Source organism: Ictidomys tridecemlineatus, chromosome 6 (assembly GCF_052094955.1).
Source record: "Ictidomys tridecemlineatus isolate mIctTri1 chromosome 6, mIctTri1.hap1, whole genome shotgun sequence".
NCBI classification, from domain to species: Eukaryota; Metazoa; Chordata; class Mammalia; order Rodentia; family Sciuridae; genus Ictidomys; species Ictidomys tridecemlineatus.
The window spans coordinates 5931066-5955242 of NC_135482.1; the positions used below are offsets into that span (position 1 = coordinate 5931066).

The window sequence follows — 24177 nt, forward strand, 5'->3', positions numbered from 1 at the left end:
AATGCCTTAGTTTTACATGCACCAGACATTTATCAAGATAGATCATATTTTGGATTTTAAAATAAGTCTCACTGGGCATGATGGCACATCTGTAATCCCAGAGGATCAGGAGGCTGAGGCAAGAGGATTATGAGTTCAAAGCCAGTCTCAGCAAAAGCAAGGCACTAAGCAACTCAGACACTGTCTCTAAATAAAATACAAAATAGGGGTGGGGGATGTGGCTCAGTTGTTGAGTGCCCCTGAGTTCAATCCCCAGTTCCCCCCCCCAAAAAAAAAGTCTCAATAAATTCTAGAAGATTAAATTCAAGTATGTTTTTTGATCACAGTGAAATTAAAAATTAAAAATCGTATACAGAAACATTATTTGAAAATCCCACCTAATTAGAATACATTAAATTCCACGTGTGTGTATAATATGTCAAAATACACTCAAGTATATCTATAAAGAATAAATTTTAAAAATTACAAAAAGAAAGAAAATCCCCAAATATTTTGAAAATCAACAACACAGAGAATTGGAATAACAATCAAAAGGAAAGTTAGAAAATATCTTGAACTGAATGAAATTTTAAAAATAAAAATTTATAGGCTGGGGCTGGAGTAGTGGCTCAGTGGTAAAGCACTTGTCTAGCATGTATGAGGCACTAGGTTTGATTCTTAGCACTGCAAATAAATAAATAAAGGTCCATTGACAAATAAAAAATATTTCAAAAAAATTATAGGCTGAAGCTAACATAGTACACTAAGTACTATAAGAATGGCCTCAAATTGATGACTTCATTTTGTCCTTTAAGAAACTAGAAATAAAATTACAAGTAGAACCTAAAGCAAACACAAAAAAGGAAATAAAAAAGTCTATAGTGGAAAAAATGAAATATAGAGCAAGAACAACAGAGAAAATCTCTAAAACCAAGATAGAGTTTTATGACATCAACACAAATTGTGTACTTTTCCAGATAGAATGGATCAGGAAAAAAGAAATGACAAAAATTATGAGTATCAAGAACGATAAAAGTAACACTGATGCATATTCTAAAGATACTAAAGTGATAATTAGGAAATATTATGAACAACATTATGCCTCTAGGTTTGATAACACTAATGAAGTAGACTCCCATGGCTTCATTAGTGAGTCCTACCAAACTTTTAAGGAGGAAATAATACCAATTCTGTACAGACTCTTCTAGAAAGAGGAGGGACTACCTCAAATAAAATAAAATAAATAAATGAATAAATAAATAAATAAAACTCATTCTAGGAGAGGAGCAATGCTCTGATACTAAAACCAGATAAAGTTCCATATTTTACCCCATAACTGTCACTGCCACATAACAGATGCACCCTGCTTATTTAGTCCAAAAGTTGGCTTATAACCTTTCATCACTAATCATCACGTGGTGTAATTCTGTTCTCACGCTGTGTAAAAGGTAAATAGAGCAGCAACGCATTCACCAGTGGCATCTGGATGCACAGTTGTCTTCTGGAGCCGCCAGCCTAGAATTCTCAGCACAGGTACTGTCCAACAGCTGCCTTGGGTGGTTCAGAGCACTGCGGTTCTAATGGTGAAACATCTTGAGTGGCGCTGAGCACGGCGAGCCAAATAACAACACGTGCACAAAATCTTCAGATACATAAAATTAAATTTTGCAACACTGCAGTAAATTTTCTCAAGTATAATACTATATTATAATATATAATACGCAAATCAGTAACAAGTAGTGTATTAATTTATTTTTTCAGACCAGAAAAACATTTGCTAAACTGTCAAGAAATGATATGCATCTATCTGGACTATGCAAGTTCAACATATATTAATGAATATTCTGTGTACCCTAATCTTGCCTCAAGTCAGTTTAGTAAGAAATTATTTTTAAGTAATGCTGGCAGATTTTTTTTTCTAAAATATTTTTAGTTGTCAATGGACCTTTATTTTATTTATTTACATGCAGTGATGAGAATCGAACCCAGTGCCTCACACATGCTATGCAAGCACTCTACCACTGAGCCATAACCCCAGAACCCAACTGGCAGATTTTTTTTTTAAAAAAAGTTTTAAGGGCTGGGATTATGGCTCAGTGGTAGAGCGCTCACCTAGCATGGGCGGGACCCAGGTTCGATCCTCAGCACCACATAAAAATAAACAAATAGATTGGAGGCATTCTGTCCATCTACAACTAAAAAAAAAGTTTTGCATAATGGTCACACCCTACTTTTTTGTTTTAAAAAAATTGGTATAAAATATGTGACGAGGTGCCAGGGTTGTGGCTCAGTGGCAGAGTACTTGTCTGGTATGCATGAGGCACTAGGTTCAATCCCCAGCATCACATAAAAATAAACAAGTAAAATAAAGGTGTTGTGTCCATCTACAACTTAATATATGTATATACACACACACAAATCTGTGACAAATATGCTGTGAATACAATTAATAAAAGAAAACTACAACATCCCTCATAAACACAGGCACAAATATTATTAACAAAACCTTATCAAATTGAAAAAGACAACATATGAAAAGGATAATGCACATTCTCAATGGAGTTTACCCCCAGGAATGCAATTGATTCAACGTTCAAAAATCAATCATTGAAATTCACCATATTAATAGACTGAAAAAGAATCAAATGATCATCAACAGATGCACAATATATTTGACAAAATCAGTACCTATTCCTGGAAAAATAAAACCAAACCAAATAAAACCTCCCAGCAACTTAGGAGTAGATAGGAATATCTTCAACCTGATGAGTAGTATCTATGAGAAAGAAACCTATGGCTCCCAACACACTCTAGGGTAAACTACCGACTGCTTCCCACCAAAGTTCAGGAATAAGAAAAGGCCATCTACCCTCGTCAACAACATAAGTCAAGAAAGAGAAGGAAATGGCAACCAAAATGGAAAGGAAGAATAAAACTATATTTCAGGCAACATAATAATGTGTAAAATCCATGGTATCATCCAAAAAGTCACTAGTATTTAGCAAGTTTGAAGGATCACTATATAACAACCAGTTATAAACTGGGCATAGTGGTGCACACCTATAAATCCAGCAGTTTGGGAGGCTGAGGCACATAAAAAATGGGCTGGGGATGTGGCTCAGTGGTTAATTGCTCCTGGGTTCAATCCCCAGTACCAAAAAATACATATATTTCTATATAGTAGCAATTAATGGTTGGAAACCAAAAAGAATTTAATCCTCTTATAAAAGTACCCAAAATATAAAATAATAAGAGAAAAATTCTGACAAAAGGTGTGCAAAATTGTACAATAAAAACTACAAAATAGGGCTGGGGCTCAGTGGCAGAGCGCTTGCCTAGCATGTCTGAGGCACTGGGTTCAATCCTTAGCACCATATACAAATAAAATAAAGGAATTCTATCCATCTACAACTACAAATTTTTTTTTAAAAAAAACTACAAAATATTGCTGAGAGAAATTAAAGAAGACCCAAATATATGAAGAGATATACTATGTTGGGGAGGATATTGGCCAAATTATATTATTATATTATATTATATCATAAATATGTACAAATATTTAAAAACAAATCCCATCATTATGTACAACTATAATGCACCAACAAAAAGAAAAAGTGACACACTATGGTATATGAATCAAAAGATTCAACATTGTCAAGATGTCATCTCCACCCTGATTAACATGTAGGTTCAGTGTAACTTCAGTCCAAATTCCAGCAAACTTTTTTCATATTGTTTCAAATATTCATATGGAAATGCAAAAGACCTAGATAGCAATATTATTTTGAAAAAGAATAAATCAGGACAATAGTCAAGATAGTATGAGACTGTTGATGTCAAGTCAGACAAATAGATCAGTGGAATAGAAGAGAGTCCAGACATAGACCCCTACATTGTAAGCCAACTTTAGATGGAGGTGCAAACATGATGCAGTAGATGAAGTATAGTTCAGGAAGAATAAATGGTCCTAGAACAATTATATATTCATATGGAAAATTGATTTGGATAGATACTTCAAGCCACATACAAAAATTAACTCAAAATTGATCACAGACCTAGATGTAAAACATAAATCTATAAAACTTTTAGAAGAAAACATAGTTGGGGCCTGGGGATATGGATAGCAGTAGAGCATTTGCTTAGTTCCACACTAAGCCCTGAGTTCAATTCCCAAAGAAGTCATAACACTTGAGTACCATGTACAAGGCTCATATACCATAGTATATCACTTTTTCTTTTGATCCCCAGTGTTTCAAAAGAAAAAGAGAAGAGCCAAGAGTGGCGGCACATGCCTGTAATCCTAAAGGCTCAGGAGGGTCGCAAGTTCAAAGCCAGATTCAGCAACTTATGGAGGCCCTAAGCAACTTAATGAGACCTTGTCCCTAAATAAAATACAAAAAGGGCTGGGGATGTGGCTCAGTGGTTAAGCCCTCCTGGTTCAACCCCTAGTACAAAAAAAAAAAAAAAAAAAAAAAAAGAATAAAATAAGAGAACATCTTTGTGACCATGAATTAGGTAAAGATATTTCATATATATCACCCAAATCATGGGCCCAAATAGAAAAGTATTGATAAACTGGATATAATAAAAATAAAAATCTCATGCTCTTTAAAGACACTCAGAATGAAAATACAAGCCTCAGGCTAGTAGAAAACTCAGATTGCAAATCTAATAATTGTTGTCCAGAAAATTAAAGAACTCTCAAAACCTAGTAAGAAAGCAAACACCCTAATTTTTAAAATGGACATTTTATTTGAATATATCCTCAGTGAAGAAGATAAACAGATGGCAAATAATCACATGAAAATTATCTTGATATCACTGGCCACTAGTGAGATGCAATTAAAACTATAATAAGAACTCAATATTGGACTGTCTCAAAACAAAAGGCCAGTGGTACATGCCTATTAATCCTAGCAACAGGCTGAGGAGGATGGTAACTACAAGGGCAGCCTTGGCAACCTAGTGAGACCCTGACTCAAAATAAAAGATCAAAAGGGCTGGGAATGTAGCTCTGTAGTAAAGATCCCTGAGTTCAATTCCCAGTACTCCAAAAACAAAAACCTGCCGGCATCAAGTGCTGATGAGAAGTACAGCAACTAAAACTCAGCCTCTGATGGAGGGAGTAGAAAATGATAAAACCACCACTTGTTAGAGTTTGGAAGTTTCATTTAAAATAACATAAAGCTACCATATTACCTGGCCATTCCACTCCTGAGAAATGAAAGTGTATTTCATACAAAGACTTGTTCACAAATATACAGAACAAGTTCAATTGTAATAGCCAGAAACTGAAAACAACATAAATGTCCATCAACAGTCAGTTAATAAATGAATTATGGTATACTAATACAGTGGAATATACTCAATAAAAGTATATTTTGCACAACAATATGGATAAATTTCAAAGTAATTTTGCTGATGGAAAGAAGCCAAATGAAGAATACATACTGTATGATTCTATTTATATAAAATATTATAAAATGCAAATACCTTTGGTAACTGATAGCTGATCAATGCTTGCCTGGGGCTGGGGGTGAAGGTAAGAAGAGATGAGAAAGAAAGATGATAAAGAGGACTGAAGAAACTTTTGGGGGTGATATGTTCATTCTCTGAATTGTGACAAAGATCACAAGTTCAAGATTAGCCCGGGCAACTTAGCAAGACCCCATCTCAAAACAAAAAAAAAAATAAAAAGGGTTGGGGATATAGCTCAGTGGTAAAAGGCCCCTGGGTTCAATCCCTGCTGTTGGAGAAAAAAAGAAAAGAGAATGGCAATGACAAAAAATATAGAGGATAAACCTAGGAGACTGAATAATCATATAATATGAATATCCAGAGGAAGAGAGTCAAGAAGCAACAGTAAAAGAAATAGTCCTTGATTCCTTGAAGAAAAGAAAGTTGTGACTCTTTAGATCACATTTTTTGTTGTTGTTTGATGAACCCAAGTCCTAGAACATGTTAAGTAAGCCCTCTACAGCCCCTAGATCACACACTTTTAAATTAACATAATGAGACAAAAATAACACAAAGGATCTCGTGTGTGTGTGTGTGTGTGTGTGTGTGTGTGTGTGTGTGTCCTGGAGAGATTTTTGAATTTTAAAAAGAAAGCATTAAGGCAGAGAAGAAAAAATAGGTTACTCAATGTCCTGACATTAAGTATTCTGGATTCATTATTATTTTGTAATAAAGTAGCATACAGTGAAGTAATATTCTACAGAGTTTTGAGAGAAAGTCATTGTGACTCAAGAAATCTATGCTGAGCCAAGCCAGCAGTGTCAGGACAGCCAGGAAGGTTCTCAGGAGCCCCTGAGTCCAGACATCAGTGTATACAGTCTCCTTCTCCTACTCCAAACCAGAGATACAAGAAAGCAGGTCTCAAATACAACTTATTTGGTTGTATCTGTCCCCTTGTTGAACCAGAAGCTCAAGGACTCTAAAAATGGAAGGCAAACAGGGTAAGGTTGACAGAGGAAACCAAAGTACAAGACCCAGGCACAGGCAGGCCTCACAGAGAAGGGCAGAGTCTCTGACTGTTCCTCAGAGAGCAAATGTGGGAAGAGAACCCTATCAGGATGACTGGGTGGGGATTCACGTGAAACCAGAGGTAACTGGCTCTTCTCCTTCTCCCTCTGTGGCAAGCAGACAAAAAGAAGCCCCAGATGGGAGCAACTAGTGTGGGGATACCTGGCAAAAAAAAGACACCCAGCATGGAACCACCAGCACCCTAGTGGTGTTTCCTGGTGACCTACGCAGACTGATGGCACGCCACAGTAACTAAAAGCATCCTAGGAGGGTCTTTAAAAGAGAACCTCAAATACAGACCCAAGCATTTGTCAAAACTGGAAGAAAACTAACACCAGGAGAGAGAGGCCCAAACTGTATGTTTCAGTCGGCATTGCATCACTGTGACCAAAAGACCCGAGAAGAATGTTTCTGTTTTGAGTTTATCTTGGCTCACAGTTTCAGAGATCCTTCTGTAGATGGCCAAGTCCATTGTTCTGGGCCTGAGGTGAGGCAAAGCACCATGGTGCAAGGGCTTAGTGGAGAAAAGCAGCTCCAGACATGGGAATCAGAGAGCTTCCTGATTCCCAGAGACCATACCCCGTGGACCCACAGGTATGGCCCGGGTAATCCATATCAGTAGTTTGATCCACTGATTAGGCTGTACCTCTCATGTCTAATCATTTCACTTCTGAACATCCTTACACTGTCTCACCTTCAAGCTTTTGAGGCGGGGATAACTCATATCTAAACCATAACACTGTGTAAACAGAAGAGCTAAGGACTAAAGGAAAGAATTAACAGAGCAAATAAAAGGAGGCATTAAATAAATATAATTGATGTTCCCCAAAAGAGGATATGGGACCAGTGAAATATGAATTGGCCATTAAAATATGGAAATAAAAATATGGCTGATGAAATCTGAGTTCCACTTAGGCCCTGGGAGGGAGTTTCAGGCATGAGGGAGTACCTGACTAGAGTTACCCTCTCACAACACAGACATAAAATCAGGACAAAATATAATATAAAATATAAATAATATAAATTATATATAAAACTATATAAAAAATATATATATAAATGAAGAGCAACCAATGCAGATTCTCCTTTTTTTTTTTTCCCGGGGGCACTTGGCCACTGAACTACACCCCCAAGTTGCATCCCCAAGTTGCTGAGGCTGGCTTTGAACTCATGATCCTCCTGCCTCCACATCCCAAACTGGTAAGATTACAGGTGTGTGCCACTGTGCCCGGCCCAATGCAAGTTCTTCAGAGATGATCCCTGCATTTACCTAGGTGTTTTTCTGAGAGCATTTTCTGAAGTATGGTCTGAGGAGGTAAAGCCAAGACAGGGACCAGCAATCTTAATGGTCATGAGAGTCCGAAGGTCATAGCTGCTGGTGTGACTGGAATTTGAGAAGAAAGCAAAATGGAGAAAGCCATAGGCCAGGAGCCTGAAAGTCTCCAGAAAAACGCTCCTGAAGTGTTTAGCCACCTGCTAGGCTGTACATGAGCAGCAAATAAGATGTTCTGGCAGATAACAGCTTCTAGAAGGTGAGAGCTGTCAGATAAATTCAGCTGCAAGTTCCGGGGAGGGGAGACATTGGGCTTGGCCAGAGTGGAGAAGGCTCGACGCATTCATTGGAGACTCTAGAAAAGCATCATGTTAGGAATAAGGACTACCCCCAAGAAGGACAAACGAAACTAAAACAGTTCAAGTGATAGAAGCCTAACTTCAAGCCTCAAAGCCTACTAAAAGTTAATATTCCTTAGAGAAAATAACATAATCTACAGCATATTATCCATGTTGTCTAGCTTATAACTAAAAGCTCATAAATGTGAAGAAAAGAAGCAGGAAAAACAAATGACAATAAATAAGACAGTCAACAGAAGACCCAAGGATAATCCACAGAGTTAGCAGATAAGGACTTTAAAACAACTATGAATCATATGTTGAAGAAAACATTTAAAAGAGAGACAAAAATAAAGTGACGCTACAAGAGAATTATAATCTTTAAAAAAATGAAGTAGACACTCTGATAGGCAACCTCTGCTATGGTCCCTAATAATCCCCACTTCCTGTTTGATGCCTTTATGGAATCCCACCTTTTGAGTGTGGTATGCATTGACAGATTCACTTCAGCATAAAATGTGGCAGAAGTGAGATGTCACTTCCAAAATAAGATCAAGACTGTGTTTCCATCTTGGGTGCTCATGCTTATTCTCTGAATGCCTGCCATTGAGTAAGAGGTGCCCTGTCATCAGGTAATTCTGTGGAGACCCACGAATTGTGACACCATGTGGTGAAAAGCAGGACCTGCCACCAATGATGTGGATAAGCTCAGAGGTGGATACCCTTACCACTCCGGCACATGTTCTCCTCCCCACCACAGCTGATCCTTCAATGAAACCATGGTGCCAGCTGGCTGCAACTGAGGGACTCATGAGGGACCTTTCACCAGAGGAACCTGGTTAAGCCTCACCTGAGTTTCTGATAGGAACAGTGAGATATTTTTAAAAAATTTTTAGTTGTAGATGGACACAAAACCTTTATTTTTATGTGGTGCTAAGGATCGAACCCAGTGCCTCACAAGACGTAGGCAAGTGCCCTACCACTGAGCTGCAACCCCTTAATATTTGTTTTGACTGCTAAGTTCTGAGGTTTTTTGTTTAAAGAAATGGGTAATATAGACATTCCAGAACACAAAGCACAACAGCTGATGTTAACTCATTAGGTGGGTTTAATACAATGGACACAGCAGGAAGTAGAATTAATGTGAGGAACAGGTAAAAGATGCTATGGTGGTAATAAGTACTATTTCCTCATACAGAAGTCTGGTAATTTTTACCATTCCTACATACAGACACATGCTATGTATGAAATACACTACCTTGACAGAATGTTTAAAAGACTCCAGAGTTTAAAGATGTCACTTCTTTTATTAGCACATTAAAGTTATATGTGGTCTTGGGTTCCTTTTGACAAAATCATGCTGCTTGGACTTATTTATTCCACTTTAGTCTCGGTTTCACCTTTTCCCTCTCCTCCACCCTCCCCATTCTCCTTCCTCTACTCTACTATTCTTTCACTCATTTATTTTTGACTGGTGCTTTCTACATACAAAGGTGGAATTCCCTGTGGTATATTTATATATGCACATAATGTAACTTTGTTAAATTCATTCTGCATTTCCCCCCTTTCTAGTTCCTCCTCTCTCCCTATCTCCTTCTATTCCACTGATCTTTCCTATATCCTTATGATATCTCATCTCCCCCTCTTTTGCTCTGGCTTATTTTGATCCAGCCTCCACATGTGAGAGAAAACATCTGACCCTTGTTTCTGAGTCTGGCTTATTTCACTTAGCATGTTCTCCATTTCCATCCACTTACCAGCAAATGCCATAATTTCATTCCCCCCCCATTCTTCTTTATAGTTGAGTAAAATTCCATTTTGTGTGTGTGTGTGTATCACATTTCCTTAATTTGTTCATCTATTGACCTATTGATGGGCATCTGGATTGGTTCTATTATTTGACTATTGTAAATTATGTTGCTATAAACATTATGTGACTGTATCATTATAGTATGTGATACTATAGTTCTTTTGGATAAATACAAAGGAGTGGGATAGTTGAGTCATATAGTAATTCCACTTGAATTTTTTTTAGGAATTTCCATACTGCTTTCCACCAATTTGTAGTTGTACTAATTTGTAGTTCCACCAACAATGTATGTGTAATTTTCCCCCCACATCCTCACCAGCATTTATTATTACTTGTATTTTTGGTAATTGCCATTCTGACTGGAGTGACATGAAATCTTATTGTAGTTTTGACTTGTTATTTCCCTGATTACTAAAGACGATGAACATTTTTCATGTATTTGTTGGCCATTTGTGTTTCTTCTTTTGAGATGTGTCTATTTAGTTGTTTTGCCCATTTTTTTACTGGGTTATTTGACTTTTTTGTGTTAAGTTTTTGAGGTCTCTATATATTCTGGATATTAACCCCCTGTCAGAGGAGTAGCTGGCAAAGATTTTCTCCCATTCTTTAGGCTCTCTTTAAAGATGTTATTTCTTTATTCAAAGTAATCTCAATCAAAATCTTTATAAAGTTATTTTTTAAATTGACAAAAAAAAAGTGAATGGAATAGTTGGGGATGTAGCTCAATGTGGTACAGCACTTGCCTGGTATGAGCAAGGACCTTGGTTAGAGCCTCAATATTGCATTAATAAATAAATAATTTTACTCACTAAGGATATAAAGCAGTGTATAAATCAGAGCTGGGGTTTGATAACAAGCATCAAAAAAGGAGAAAAAAGATTGCCAAAAATATTTGAAAAATAAGACTTGTTTAGGAATATCAAAACATACCTAAATCTTGAGCAATTAAAATTGTTGGTATAAACTAAAGGAGAGAACATCAATGGACAGAAATTGATGCTTGTGTTTATAGCTCCTTGAAAATGATAGAGGTATACCATTTTGATGTGTGATAAAAAAATCCTCAGTTATTAACATAAAATGGTAATTTTTAAAAAAGTATTAATAAAAAAGAACATAGTTGTAATCTTGAGGTAGGAAAGACAGTCTTAAATAAGATGTAAAATACTCAGTTTATTATTATTAATTATTATTATTATTATTTGCAGGGCTGGGGATCAAACCCAGGTCCTAGCATTCAGTAGGCAAGCACTCGATCACTGAGCTACAACCCCTTCCCCATATATTAATATATAAATTTCTATATTTAGCCAAGTACATTCATTCACTCCTGTAATCCCAGCTACTGAGAAGCCTGAGGCAAAAGAATCAGGAGTTCAAGTCCAGTTTGGGTAACTTAGCTAGATTCTGCCTCATAAACAAATAAATTTCTATAAAACAAAGCCATAAACAAAACTGAAGAGAAAAAATAAACAGGATATATGAAAGCCGGGACAGTGGCACATGCCTATAATCCCAGCAACTCCAGCAACTCGGGAGATCCCAAGTTCAAGGCCAGCCTCAGCAATTTAGGAAGACCCTCAGTAACTTGGCAAGACCCTGTCTCAGAATGAAAAAGGGATGGGGCTGTAGCTCAGGGGCAAAGCGTCCCTCAATTCCTGGTACAAAAATAATAATGAAAAAAAAAAAACTGAGAAAGATTGGGCGATGCAGGATCCTACCCAAGCCAGTTGGGGCCCCACAGCTAAACTCAGCCTTGTCCTTTCTCCCTTCCCCAGTACTTCCAAGGTGCCTGTGGCAGGTGGAAAGTGCACCATCTGTTTCCTCACCAGTAAAATGGGGATGCTCACAGTACCTGTCTGGCCTATGAGGTTAAACTAACTAAAAAATCCAGTGCACCGCCTGTCATGTTGTTAGCTGTTACTTTTCCCGTTACAGTTCGAGGTTCTCCTTGTTGTTCTGCGAGAAAATGCCAGCAGACAGCTTCCCAAAACGGATGACTTAAGGTTCTTTCCAGGTTTCTTGCTCAGGTTCCTGGGTTGCTTCTGGGCGAGATCCACGGCTTGGGATGTCAAGTCCTTGTCTAAAACGGAGTGATGCTGTGACCTACCTCCCAGGGCTCAGAAGTGCCCAGAAGCTAAAGCCAGGAGGCGCTCTACCATCTACCGCGCTCCGGAAGAACTGATTTTTAGGAAAATAAATCAGCAAACAACCTGTTGCTGCAGAAAGCCGCCACGGTCCAGGCCAGGGCCACTGCAGCCCGGGCGCCTGTATCTACCCCAGACGTCCCCTCACGGTCCTGCTACCCACGCCCACGCAGAGGACGGGAAACCTGGAGCCCGCGCGCCTAGAAACGCTGCAACTAGGCTCCTGCACTCAGTCCAAGATCCCGAAGCAGTTTCCTGGCGCCCGACCGCCCTTCGGAGCAACAATTCAGCAGCCCAACTGCGGAGCCGCATTTCTGCCAATCAGCGTGCGCCGTTCCCCGAGCGCGGCTACTCCCACTGAAACTGAGGCTCCCAGCCAATCCGAGAGCCCCGGAGCCGTCCGCCTGCCTACCAGCAGGGGGGCGTGGCGTCTCATTGTAGCCAATGAGAACGACATCCTTCCGGGAGCACGCGCGCGTGGGAGGCGGCGCCTCAGCAAGATGGCGGCGAGCAGCCTGCGAGGGGCTGTTGCAGCGGCCAGCACCTCCGTGAAGCCCATTTTCAGTCGGGACATGAACGAGGCCAAGCGGAGAGTGCGCGAGCTCTACCGCGCCTGGTATCGGGAGGTGCCAAACACTGGTGAGAGGCAGCGGCGCAGGCGGGGCCCCGGATGCAGCTGCCCAAGGTCTCACGACCGAGCCGAGGTCACTAGCTTGGGCAGAGGCGACTGCGGGTGCTTCAGGGGAAGAGGGTCACTCGAGCTAAGGTGGACCCGACTTGAAGGCAGCGCCGAGGTCAGACCAGTCGTTCCCAGCATCCTACAGAGGTTCCAGGCGCGCTCGGCGCTCTGGTGTCCCGTCTCCTAGTTCTTCCCGAGGCCTAGAGGGAGAGCAGGGACTGTCGGTGACAGACTCATTATGCAGATGAGGCACCTGAGGGCACCAGAGGCCAAGCGAAGCGTTCTGGCGCGGAACCCAGAGTCAACTCTAGTTCCAAAAGGCAGTTTCAGACACCCATTGGGTTTTATAAACGAAGTGGCCATAGGATTCGGGCAGTCATCCAGTTCCTGTCACCACCAGAAAGTGAACCAGAGAAGGGAAGTGATTTTCCCAAGGTCGTCCGGTAAGCCAGCGACTCCTTTTCCAGTCTCTTTAGGCTAGATGGCTTCCTTGCCCTCCAGTCTCCCAAGACTTGCTGGTCTCCCCATTTCTACCGCAGAACCCCTTCCTTCGCCCAGATGGCAGAGATTCAGTCCGTTTAGCTGAAGGATTAGTATGTAAACTCCCTGTGTGCAGAGCTTGTTTTCTTAACTTGATTTCCCCCGGCTGCCCACTTTATTTTATCCAATAAAGACTGGGGAAAATCCCACCTAAACTTCCAGGGGTAGTACAACTGTGGGACTGTCCATGCTTTGTTATCTTGTTGTTCTTCCCTGCTAGTCTGAGGGGTAAGGCATGTTTGAGTGAGTTGGGAGCATTGTAGCACTCTCAGAGCTGACACTTCCCTATCTATGAGAAGCAGCAGAATGTGGAGATTAGAATAAGCCTGCACTCATCTCCAGGCCCTGCCCTTTAGTAGCTTTGTGACCTTGGGCAAGTGATTTCATCTGTGTTTCAGTTTTCTCATCTATAAAATGGGGGTACTGATAGTATCTTCGGAGAGTTACTGTGTTAGGTAGGTTAATATATCCAAAGTGCTTAGAACAGGGCCTGACACTTGGTTAACACTTATTAAGTTATTGGCTACTATTGTTTTTATAGGGCTTACCCTAGAAGGAGCTTCCATGTAGAGCCCAGTTTTTTAATGTGGGAACTGTGCTCCACAGTCCCTGTCCTCAGACTGACTTTTTGAGAGATTGCTAGTGACCTTAATTTAAACCCACCTGAAAGAGAGGAACTAAGGAGGACATGACGTGGCTGAGTTGAAGATGGAACCCAGGTATTGCAAGTGTCAGGACCCAGCTCTTTCTGAATCATCCCTTCCCAGGATCTTCCTTCAAATGCTGTTTGGAGAGAGAATCCCAGAGTCAGAAGGGGCCTGAGAGGAGAAAAAGAAGGTAGGGTTAAGGAGCCTAGAAAGCAGGGTCAGAATGGGGGGCAGCGAGTGGTCAAGGGAGCAAAGGTCAGACCTATAGGGAAGGTCAGTAATCTGTAGCTGGTCAGTTACTTAGATGCTACACTGTCATGCATCACTGGAACTCCAGCTAAATAATCAAATCAAGGATTAGGAATAAGTAATAGAATTGATGATGATTAACATTTATTGAAATGTTTACATATGGCCCAGAACTATGCTAAAGGCTTTACATTGCCTTATTTTAAGTCAGGCTTTGTTTCCTGCCTTACAGATGAGAAAACTGAGGCACACAGACTTGTCTGGGGTCACATTATCAATGAGTGGAAGAGCCAGTTTTCAGACCCTGATTATTCAACTCTAATATGTGGCTCTTGGAGCTTGGGGTATATATAGCTCAGTAGTAGAGTGTGAGCCCTAGGTTCAATCCCCAGCACCAAAAAACTGGCTCTGAATGCCCACTGTATTTTCTCTGAAGCTTCTGGGATCCACTTTGGCATGGGAGCACTAGGACAGAACTGCCTTTGAATCCTTTCTTTGAAAAAAAAAAAAAAAACTATGCTGCTTGCTGGCCAGAAGATATCAGGAGGCTTTCTACAGAAAATTCATTGATTTATTCTGCATTTCACTGGGCACCTCTTGTACTAGATAGGGTCAATACTAGATACCTAGAATGAAACAAACGTGTTTGTGTTCACCCACAAGGCCTTCAGGATCTTGTGGTCAAGTGAGGAAGGTAGGCACATAACCAGATAATTTCCTGGTGTATCATGGAAGTGGCAGGGGAAATGCTGAAAAATTTTAACAGCCAACATTTGTCTCATGCTTTACTATTTACAAAGTGCTGTTCCTTATTCTCTACCATATTTCTATACAGCAATTAGATTAGAGGTTATTTCCTTTCCTATAGAGAACATAGGCAAGAAGGTATACGTCAGACCAAAATTGGAATGTCTTTCTCTAGGAATGTTCATACTGATGTTGAGGCTTTACCCAGCCTGTTTGACCCCTGCCCTTGTGTTCTTTTCCCTTATACCATGCTGCCTCGCATCAAAGGATCACCTGGTGTGAATGATACCAGAATGAACTGCAGCAAGGCTGACAATTGTATCAGTGTCATCCTCCCTGATCTGTCAGGAACCTCGGAAAAGCCTTACTAAGTTTGGAAAGCAGACTGGAAAAGTCATCTTTCATCCAAAAGAGATTCTTACTTATCTTTTTAGCCTCTCAAATGTAAATGTTCACTATTTAAAGAATAAGCCAGGAGTCTGTGAGTTGAAAAAGAACAGTTGGAATTGATTTATATCAGGGCTTCCCAACATTTGCACTAGACAGTTTATTGTACGTACAGGGCTGTACTGTGCATTGTAGGCTGTTGAACAATATCCCTGACATATACCTATTAGAAGCCAGTAGCATTCTCCCCTTAGTTGTGACAGTCAAAAATGCCTCTAGACATTACCTAATGTTCTGGGGGTAAGATCATCCCTGATTTGAGAACTACTGATTTAGACCAAGTTCAGCAGACTAGAGCTAGGCTGTTTTCATTTGATTTCCTTCAGCCTTTCTCACTGGTGAAGGGTTGTGTTCAGTTGGCTGGGATGTGAGGACGGCGCCTGGGACAAAATTGGAATGTCTCTCTCTAGGGAAGGGTTCCCTGGGGAGATGGGCACGGAGGAAGGGGAACTGATGGGTACCAGCTCCCATAAGTATCCCTGGAAGCATTGCCTCTTAAGGTTGGCAGGAATTTGATATAAAAGTGTAGAAAAGGCAAGCACTGATAGCAGAGGAAGATTCCTCGTATTTCTCCTCTTAAATGAGCACAAGATTGTAGGTGAAAAAACAAAGCAACAACAACAAAAAACCCACCTGGATTCTAGGCCCTTATTTTCCAGGAACACTTGTATATGATTCCCACAGTGCTCGTGCCTGATTTTTCCTGAAAGAGAAGATTCTGAATCCCATGTCTCATACTAGTTTTCATTTGTTTTTGCATCTCTTTGTCATCCTATTGTACTTTTCTGTGCTTTTTGGTGAAATCCCTAATGTGATAAAAGGATGACCAGCATTCTTGGGGGTGGAGGGGCGCAAAATTTATACACGCTACAGTTTACCATTTCCTGTGGTATAAATATTCCCACTATGGTTGATTATAAGCTACCAAACTGAAGGCAGATTTGGGAAGTGATTACAAAATTGGCTGTCCTTAAGGACCTGCTCCAGGACAACACTGGATACTTCAATGAGTGATCATCTCTGTTATTAACATTAACATTTATTTACCTGTCAAGCTGGGATGCCAGTTTTGTTAGATACTGCTATTACTTATTCTGTGGTCAAAGAAACCTTGTTTTCTTTGCAACATGGCATGTTATTTCCTTGGCAGAAGCTTTATTACTCCATGGCTATCGCTAAGTTATGAGTATGATGAGATAGGCCTCATAAGTTTTCAGAGTTAGTTGTGATAGTTCTGTAGATCAGGGTGGCCAAGCCAGTGAGTATACAGTAATAGTTCTAGCCTGTCAGCCTTGCTCGCTGTCCCACCAACCTACTGGGGCCTCACCCTGTCTGTATTCCACCTGGCTCACAGGGGCTATTCATACCTGTTACTAGCACTCCACGGAAACTGGCTGAGTGCCGGGGGGTGAGAATACAAGTGACTGAAACCTAATTTTCAAAGGACATCCACATGCCTGTGTGCCATACAAACTTGAAGGTCTGTCACTATTTTAGGTGCTAACTTAAGGGATTGGGAATATTATGATTTTATGCTGGCAGTCATGGATGACTGTTCCTCTAATCAGAATTTAATACCTAGAGAACTGGAACTATATCTTCTGTCCTTCTTCCAAGAAACCTGCTTGTTGGATTAAAGCCTTCCGTACCTGCAGAAACCCTTAAGCAATCTCTCTCAACTCCCAAGTTCATGTGGTACCAAAGCCCATGCCACATTATTTTACATAAATTTCAACCCTGTCACCATATTGTACAGATTGTTCCATATAAAAATAATGCTAATTCTCAGGTGTGGCTCAGTAGTAGAGCACTTGCCCAGCATGAACAAGGCTCTGAGTTCAACTGCCTGCACCGCAAAAAAGAAAGGAAAAGCTGGGTATGGTGGCATGTGCCTCTAGTCCCAGCTACTCAGGAAACTGAGGCAAGAGGATCACAGGTTTGAGGCCAGCCTGGGCAATTTAGTGAGACCCTGTATTAATAATTTTATTTATTTATTTATTTTAAATATTTACTTTTTAGTTTTAGGTGGACACAATATTTTATTTTTATGTGGTGCTGAGAATTGAACCCAGTGCCTCAAGCAGGCTAGGCAAGCTCGCTACCACTTGAGCCACATCCCCAGCCCCTGTATTAATAATTTAAAAAAATATATTTTTTTAGTTATACATGGACTCAATATCTTTATTTTTTTTGTTTATTTTTATATGGTGCTGAGGATTTAACCCACGGTCTCACACGTGCGAGGTGAGCGCTCTACCGCTGAGCCACAACCCCAGCCCTGTATTAATAATTTTGCTAACATTTATCGGGAGTCAACTCCATGTTAGGCACTGCTGTAAGCATTTTATATCTCACAGCATCACAATTTAGAGTTATGCATCTTATTGTCTTGTTGTCTCACTTCACTGACAGACTCAAGCACAAAGTTGTTAACTTACACAGAATCACGTAGCTGACAACAGCAGCTGGGATTTGAACCCATGTTGATCACACTCTTCAACTGTGCTACATACTGTTTCTTCAAATGCTGTGGTCTTGTCTCCTGAAACAAAATGTAAACTCATTGAACCATGTCTCACACATCCTCACGTCCTCAAGCAACTAGCTGAGGGTTAGTTAGGCTGACGTTTGGTGCACGGAATGAATGCACAATCTGTATGTGTTCAGTGAACATCTACTGACTTAAGTTTTTAAAAACTATTTTAGCTGTGTAATTTCTATCCCAAATCTTGTTTTCTCTTTAGTGCACTTATTCCAGCTAGACATCACTGTGAAACAGGGACGGGATAAAGTCCGAGAAATGTTTATGAAGAATGCCCACGTCACAGACCCCAGGGTGGTTGATCTTCTGGTCATTAAGGTAACTGCCCTTCCCGGACCAGCTTAAAGGACTGGCCAACTTGTCCCAGGCGTTTTCAGTTTCCCCAGATGAACATTTTGCCTCCAAGTTAAAAAAGTAACTACTGGTTCAGCAACTATTGCTGTTTCAGAGTACTTGAACTTGGAGGTTATCCCCTGATTGAATAGACTAAGATTGCTGAAGGGAAAATCTACTGGGGGGTTCCATTTTAAAACCAAGAATCACCAATGTGGGAGGCTGAAGCAGGAGGATCACAAATTGAAGCCTGCCTGGGCAACTAAATGAGACCTGTCTCAAAAATTTTAAGAAGTGCTGGTGACGTAGCTTAGTGGTAGAGCACTCCTGGGTTCAATCTCCAGTACTGCAAAAGCCAACCAACCAAACAAAAAATATATATAGGAGGAGGTTTGAGCTCTTTGTAACCAACATCCCTGGAAGTTACTGCTTTACCTGGACACCAGCTTAACAGCTGGACAAGGCAGACAAACTGGGTGTGAGTCCTGTGTAAATGGGAGTCAAATTCTGGGCCTGATTCTGTCTTCCTGTTCAGTTATATTGGTATCAATAGGAGCTTCAGTATGGATCAATAAGTCACCCAGGAGAGATGTTAAGCAGAAACATAAAGCAGTCAGTTGTAGAGGTGACTGTCTGAAAGTCTTCCAAAATGATTTAGTCCCACTTCAGTTTCCACATACAAAAACTACCTCACGGGGTATGTATTTGTCCAAGGTCATTCAGGTCAGTGCCAAGCACAGAATAGAATCCAGGACTTCAGTATTGTGTTCCTTCACCTTAACCACCTCTCCTCTTACTTGTGTAGGGAAAGATGGAATTGGAAGAAACAATAAAAGTGTGGAAGCAGCGGACACATGTTATGCGGTTCTTCCATGAAACAGAAGCACCCAGGCCAAAGGATTTCCTGTCCAAGTTCTATGTTGGCCACGACCCATGAAGCTACTCAATGGAAAGGTGCATATTGATATATTTAATTACTATATACAAATAAACATATATAAACTCATGGTGGTTGCTTCATGGTAGAATTCTCTTGGTGAACCAATTTCCTACAGTCTCTCTCACCAAGCCTGATGAAGTAGGGTATTGGTACACATACCCCTGTCATTCCCTTTGCTTCAATTGTGTAGTGTGCTATAAATTAGATTGGATTCTTCCTCAGAGTCTAATATGTCAGTAAACAGGATGAAGCCATCTCTTCAGAAACTCACACTGGATATGAAGCTGGATGACTGTTAATTTAGTCATGTTTCCATAGCCTACACAATTGGATGCCTTGGTATTAGGGCACAGATAATCCAAAATTAGCCATTTCTGGCTCTCAGAGAAGGGTCAGAGCAACACTAACAGGCATGGAAAAAGACCTGATAAGATGGGCCATTTTCCTCTCTGGTTCCAAAGGAAATTGATGGCCAGAGGCTTAACCCCTGTCTTTCAACAAGCACCAGTCCTCATAGTGAAATTCAGTTCCTACTCTTCAGGCAGGCTGCTAGTACCCTGCCTATTGGATGCATACACAGAGAACAGAAATATTCCTGTTGATTTTGCACACTGGTGTAGCTCTAAATATAAGGAGAATAAACATCAGTGGAGGTTAAAGAACTGATTCCTATTTGTTTTGGATGGTATTCTCTGTTCATTCCCTGGAGAGTCCAAATGCTGGAGAAAGGAGTTCAGTATCTATAGGTATAATCACTCAGAGGATTCTTATACTTTTCAGCATAAAGGATTCCTTTATTTTTGCCTAAGGAACCCAAGTTTTAAAAGGTCATTCTTATGAGCTGGGTGTGATGGTACACCTGTAATCCCAGCGGCTCAGGAGACTGAGGCAAGAGGATTACGAGTTCAAAGCCAGCCTCGGCAATGGTGAGGCACTGAGCAACTCAGTGAGACCCTGTCTCCAAATAAAAATACAAAATAGGGCTGGGGATGTGGCTTAGTGGTTGAGTGCCCCTGAGTTCATCCCTAGTACCCCCCCCCAAAAAAGATTCTTATGACACTAAACTAACTGTAAAATAATAAAAGCTCCTAATAGGCACATAGCTAGCCAATATTACTAACAACAGACCAAAAAAGCTTGAGGCTTTAGTTAGCCTCTGCAGCTTTGAAGGAAAACTGTTTCTATTTTGTAAATTTACAAAATAGGTCTCAGGCCTCCTTAATTACCTTTGTGGATCCATAGAGGCCTGGCTATCCTGGGCTACTTTGCAGATAGAGAAAGAAAAGACCAAAACATTGCAACAACTAGAGCCTGCTTTCAGTCACACACAGCTGATATTTATTAATATTATTCATAATTTGACAGCTTGCTTTTTCCAGTGTTCAGTGGACAGCACAACTTGGGGAACCTCCCAGAATGTGGGGATCTGGGCTGTGTTCACAGACCATGCAGGAGGCAGGACTGGGGGCTTCCCCTGAGCCTTCTGCTTGTAGGGGAGGAGGGCTGAGCATCACCATTCCTTCAGCTATGATTTTGTCCTTTCCATACCTCTTCCATGCCCTGTAAGAAAAGAGAGCAATAGTGAAATGGGTGTGAGTCCTCCATCCACTTACTGAAAAAGAATTCAACAGAATGCTTCTGCTAAACATGGCAGGAGAAAGGCAGTTCTTAGGATCTTTGATTACTTATTCACATATTTACTGGGCATTCACCACAGACCAGGCACTAGGAGTCCATAAGGTATAAAATGTTTCCTTCAGTAAGAAACTTAAGGCTCTGGTAGAATTTTGGTGTGGATGTGGGTGTTTAAGCACATAATACTGAAAATTTTTAAATTGGCTTTTATTTTTTTGATACTGGGGATTGAACTAAAGGGTATTTCATTGCTACGTCCCCATTTCCACCCCAGGATATCACTAAGTTGGTGAGGCAGGCCCCAAACTTGTGATCTTCCAGGGACTGGGGATATAGCTCAGTTGGTGGAACGCTTGCCTAGCATGCACAGGGCTACCAAAAAAAAAAATCCCACAAAAAACAAACTTGTGATCTTCCAGCCTCAGCTTCCTAAGTTTTCTGGTATTATAGGCGTGTGCCACTCCACTCAATTATACTGAATGTTGTGAGAAAGGTGAGGGTCACTCAGACAAAGCAGAAGTCACTCTCAGATGAAGGGATAAAGGGAAACTTTATCAAAGACACTGAAGAATGGGTGGAACTAAGAAAAAGAGCAGTCTGAGTGACAAGCCAATGCTTGGGGCTAAGAAGGTACTTGAAAAATGATGAATCCTGGGGATAGCTCACCAGAGTAGAACAGAAGGCCTGGTCCTCTCAGGGGCATTTCCTCTTGTGGTTGGGAATATGGAAGATGAGCGTGGGATAAGAGGTGTGACTAGATAGATCATGCAGGCTGAGTCAGGAGTGTCCTTATTTATGACAGCTGTGCTGCCAGAAAAGGACATATCAGAACACGGGAAATCAACACAAGAATGCTGAATGAGAAGAGGGCTGGCACACCTTGGGGAGGGTCTGTGAACAGTATGAACCAGGCAGTTATGCCCATGCTTAGACTGTACTGGTGCAGAGCTGACATGGTGAGGACTTGCCAGTTTCCAAATTTCAGTATGGAGCAGCTGAAATTATGCTGTTGGTGGTGGGTGTATAAGGCATATTAAATTGACAGGAAATGTATGAGTTAATGAATTAAGAGTATGTCAAGGGCAACTGAATAGATGCCTAAGATCTAGACCTAGTTGAAGAGACAGCAGTGAATTTGTAAGTCAACTTTTATCCCTGTCCAACATAAGAAAAAGGCAAAATAAAATCACTAATCACGAAGTGGATTAATTCATAGAAGTTTCTGACCTGAATGTCCAAATGTTGCTACCGGGCCAGACTGCATCACAGATCACATCAGATGCTCCACCCTCTTCTTGCTACTGCCCATTTAAGGGAATAGCAAGTCTTACCTGTTAGTCATCGTCGTCATCATCCTCTGGGACAAAAATGTCATGCTCCTCAAGTAGAGCAGCAAAGTTCTTGCTAATAAGCGTCCCAACATACAGAAAGGGGATCACAATGGAGAACACACGGAGAAGGCCAAAGGACATCTGCAGAGGGTCAGAAGGGTGGCTGTGAGCTCCAGAGCCCAATTTGACAGGAGCATTTGCTCCTGTGGACCTCAAACCCATCCTAAACAACCTGATTTTAAGCCTTTGGAAAAACTCAGAGCAAGAAAAATAAAAGAAGATAAAAAAGTGATTGTTGTGATCATGAAAAAAGATACTACGAAGAAAAGTACAAGGCAGTCAGACATCTAAAAACTAGGCACAACCTGCTAATTATTTGTAGATACTCTACAATCAGGTGAGAAAGTACTAAGAGGACTGAACTAAGATCAACACTTCTTAAAGAAGACACTACACACGTGAAAATTAATTACAAGACAAGGTATGGCTATGGGATGTTCTATACAGTTCAGATAACAGGCTCTCTGATACCTAACAAAGTTGATTTCACCACATAAAATTTCAGAAACAGCTTGTTTGAAAAATGGGCACGTCTTTACAATGGAATAGATGGATCCCAGAAGTTCACCAACATTTCCTCTCCTATTTTCCTGGAGTTAAAATCACTTTGAGAAGCTGGAAGCTGTGACATGCTCCTGTAATCCCAGCTACTCAGGAGGCTAAAGCAGGAGGACAACAATTCAAGGCCAGCCTGGGCAACTTAGACCCCGCCTCAAAATAAAAAAATGTAGATCAGTGATAAGGTGCCCCTGGGATCAATCCCCTATATTGGGGGTGGGGTGGGGTGATGAGGGTGGAGGTGTGCTGGAGATGTAACTCAGTGGTACAGCGATTGCCCTTTGCCAGAGGCCCTGGGTTTGAGCCTCAACCTGTGAGTGCGGTTGGGTGGTGTTCAATTGTCAATTATGCCTCTTTGTAAGACAGCAGCACTTTCTTTCCGGTCTTGCTGTGAAACCAGTCTATGGTTAATTGTGTGAATTAGCATGGGCCAGACCAGCTTTCAAGAACTGGTTTTTAACTCACACAGCCCTGCAGTCAGAAAGCAAACTTTTGTTTGGTATAAATGGCTATTTCTATTATACTTAGAAAGACCCAAGGATACTACTAACTGACAGCACTCGGTGGTGGGAAAAAAAAAAAAAAACCAGGATCTGGTCGGGGCTGTACTAAGCAAAAAACATGGATGCGAGGACCTAACTTGGCTGTCAGCCTAGGATATTGGCCACCACCCTGGTTCTTCATATACTAGGTCACGACTAATCGGTCCCGCCCCACGTTCCCCTGATGCAAAACTCCTTCACGACTCGTTCTTTCACCCCATCAACTGCGCGCAGAGACTGCATAATCCGCCTGAACTCGATGCACAAAGCTGTCTTCCGGCCCAGAAAAACGGGCACCGTACTTCTCCCGATAAACTAGCGCAAAATACAGCTTTCACCCTTCAACCCCAGTCTCCAAACCCGGCTCAACATGGGGTTTTAAACAACATCTCCCCCGCCCCAAACAAAACCCGCAGCCCGTCAGCGCAAAAATTTGTCCTTAGCCGCCTTCCAGTCTACAGCGATCCTTTGATTGGCCTCTGTTCCTGCCGATCAGCGTCGGCCCGTACGCACTCCCCACAACGATTGGCTTCAGCCCCTTCGCCCCGCCTCCAGGCAGACACTCACTTTCACAGGTTTAGGCAAAATGGCGCCGCTGCGGGTAACGATGACTGACCTCGACGGTACCAGGCTCCGACCTGAGCTGCCCCGTGTGGCGGAGACATCGCCACCTTTCTTCAAGATCGGCCCACTCCGGGTAACCCCGCATCGGACAGGTGCTAACGCCAGCCAGCGAGCTGCTCCGGACGCCATCTCCCAGCCCCGCCCCTCGCCCGGGCACCAGTACCCCACAGTCGGGCCTCGGTGCCGCCCTCACGCAGAACGCCACCCCAATCTCGCGAGACGTGAGGGAGA

General features: G+C 41.4%; 2 protein-coding genes across 2 annotated transcripts; one reads left to right on the forward strand and one right to left on the reverse strand.

The window, feature by feature from the left end:
- The first annotated feature begins 12529 nt into the window (after window positions 1–12529).
- On the forward strand, window positions 12530–19262 carry Ndufa6 (NADH:ubiquinone oxidoreductase subunit A6). Its single transcript, XM_005338568.5, has 3 exons — window positions 12530–12711; window positions 18126–18241; window positions 19062–19262. The coding sequence occupies exons 1-3, from the start codon at window positions 12573–12575 to the stop codon at window positions 19191–19193; spliced, it is 387 nt and encodes a 128-aa protein (XP_005338625.1). The 5' UTR covers window positions 12530–12572; the 3' UTR covers window positions 19194–19262.
- Window positions 19263–20511: 1249 nt separating this feature from the next.
- On the reverse strand, window positions 20512–24166 carry Smdt1 (single-pass membrane protein with aspartate rich tail 1). The gene is made up of 3 exons (XM_005338567.5): window positions 23890–24166; window positions 22163–22303; window positions 20512–20756 (listed from the first exon to the last, which is right to left on the reverse strand). Exons 1-2 carry the CDS (start codon window positions 24073–24075, stop codon window positions 22166–22168), a joined length of 324 nt encoding a protein of 107 aa, XP_005338624.1. The 5' UTR covers window positions 24076–24166; the 3' UTR covers window positions 20512–20756; window positions 22163–22165.
- Window positions 24167–24177: the final 11 nt, after the last annotated feature.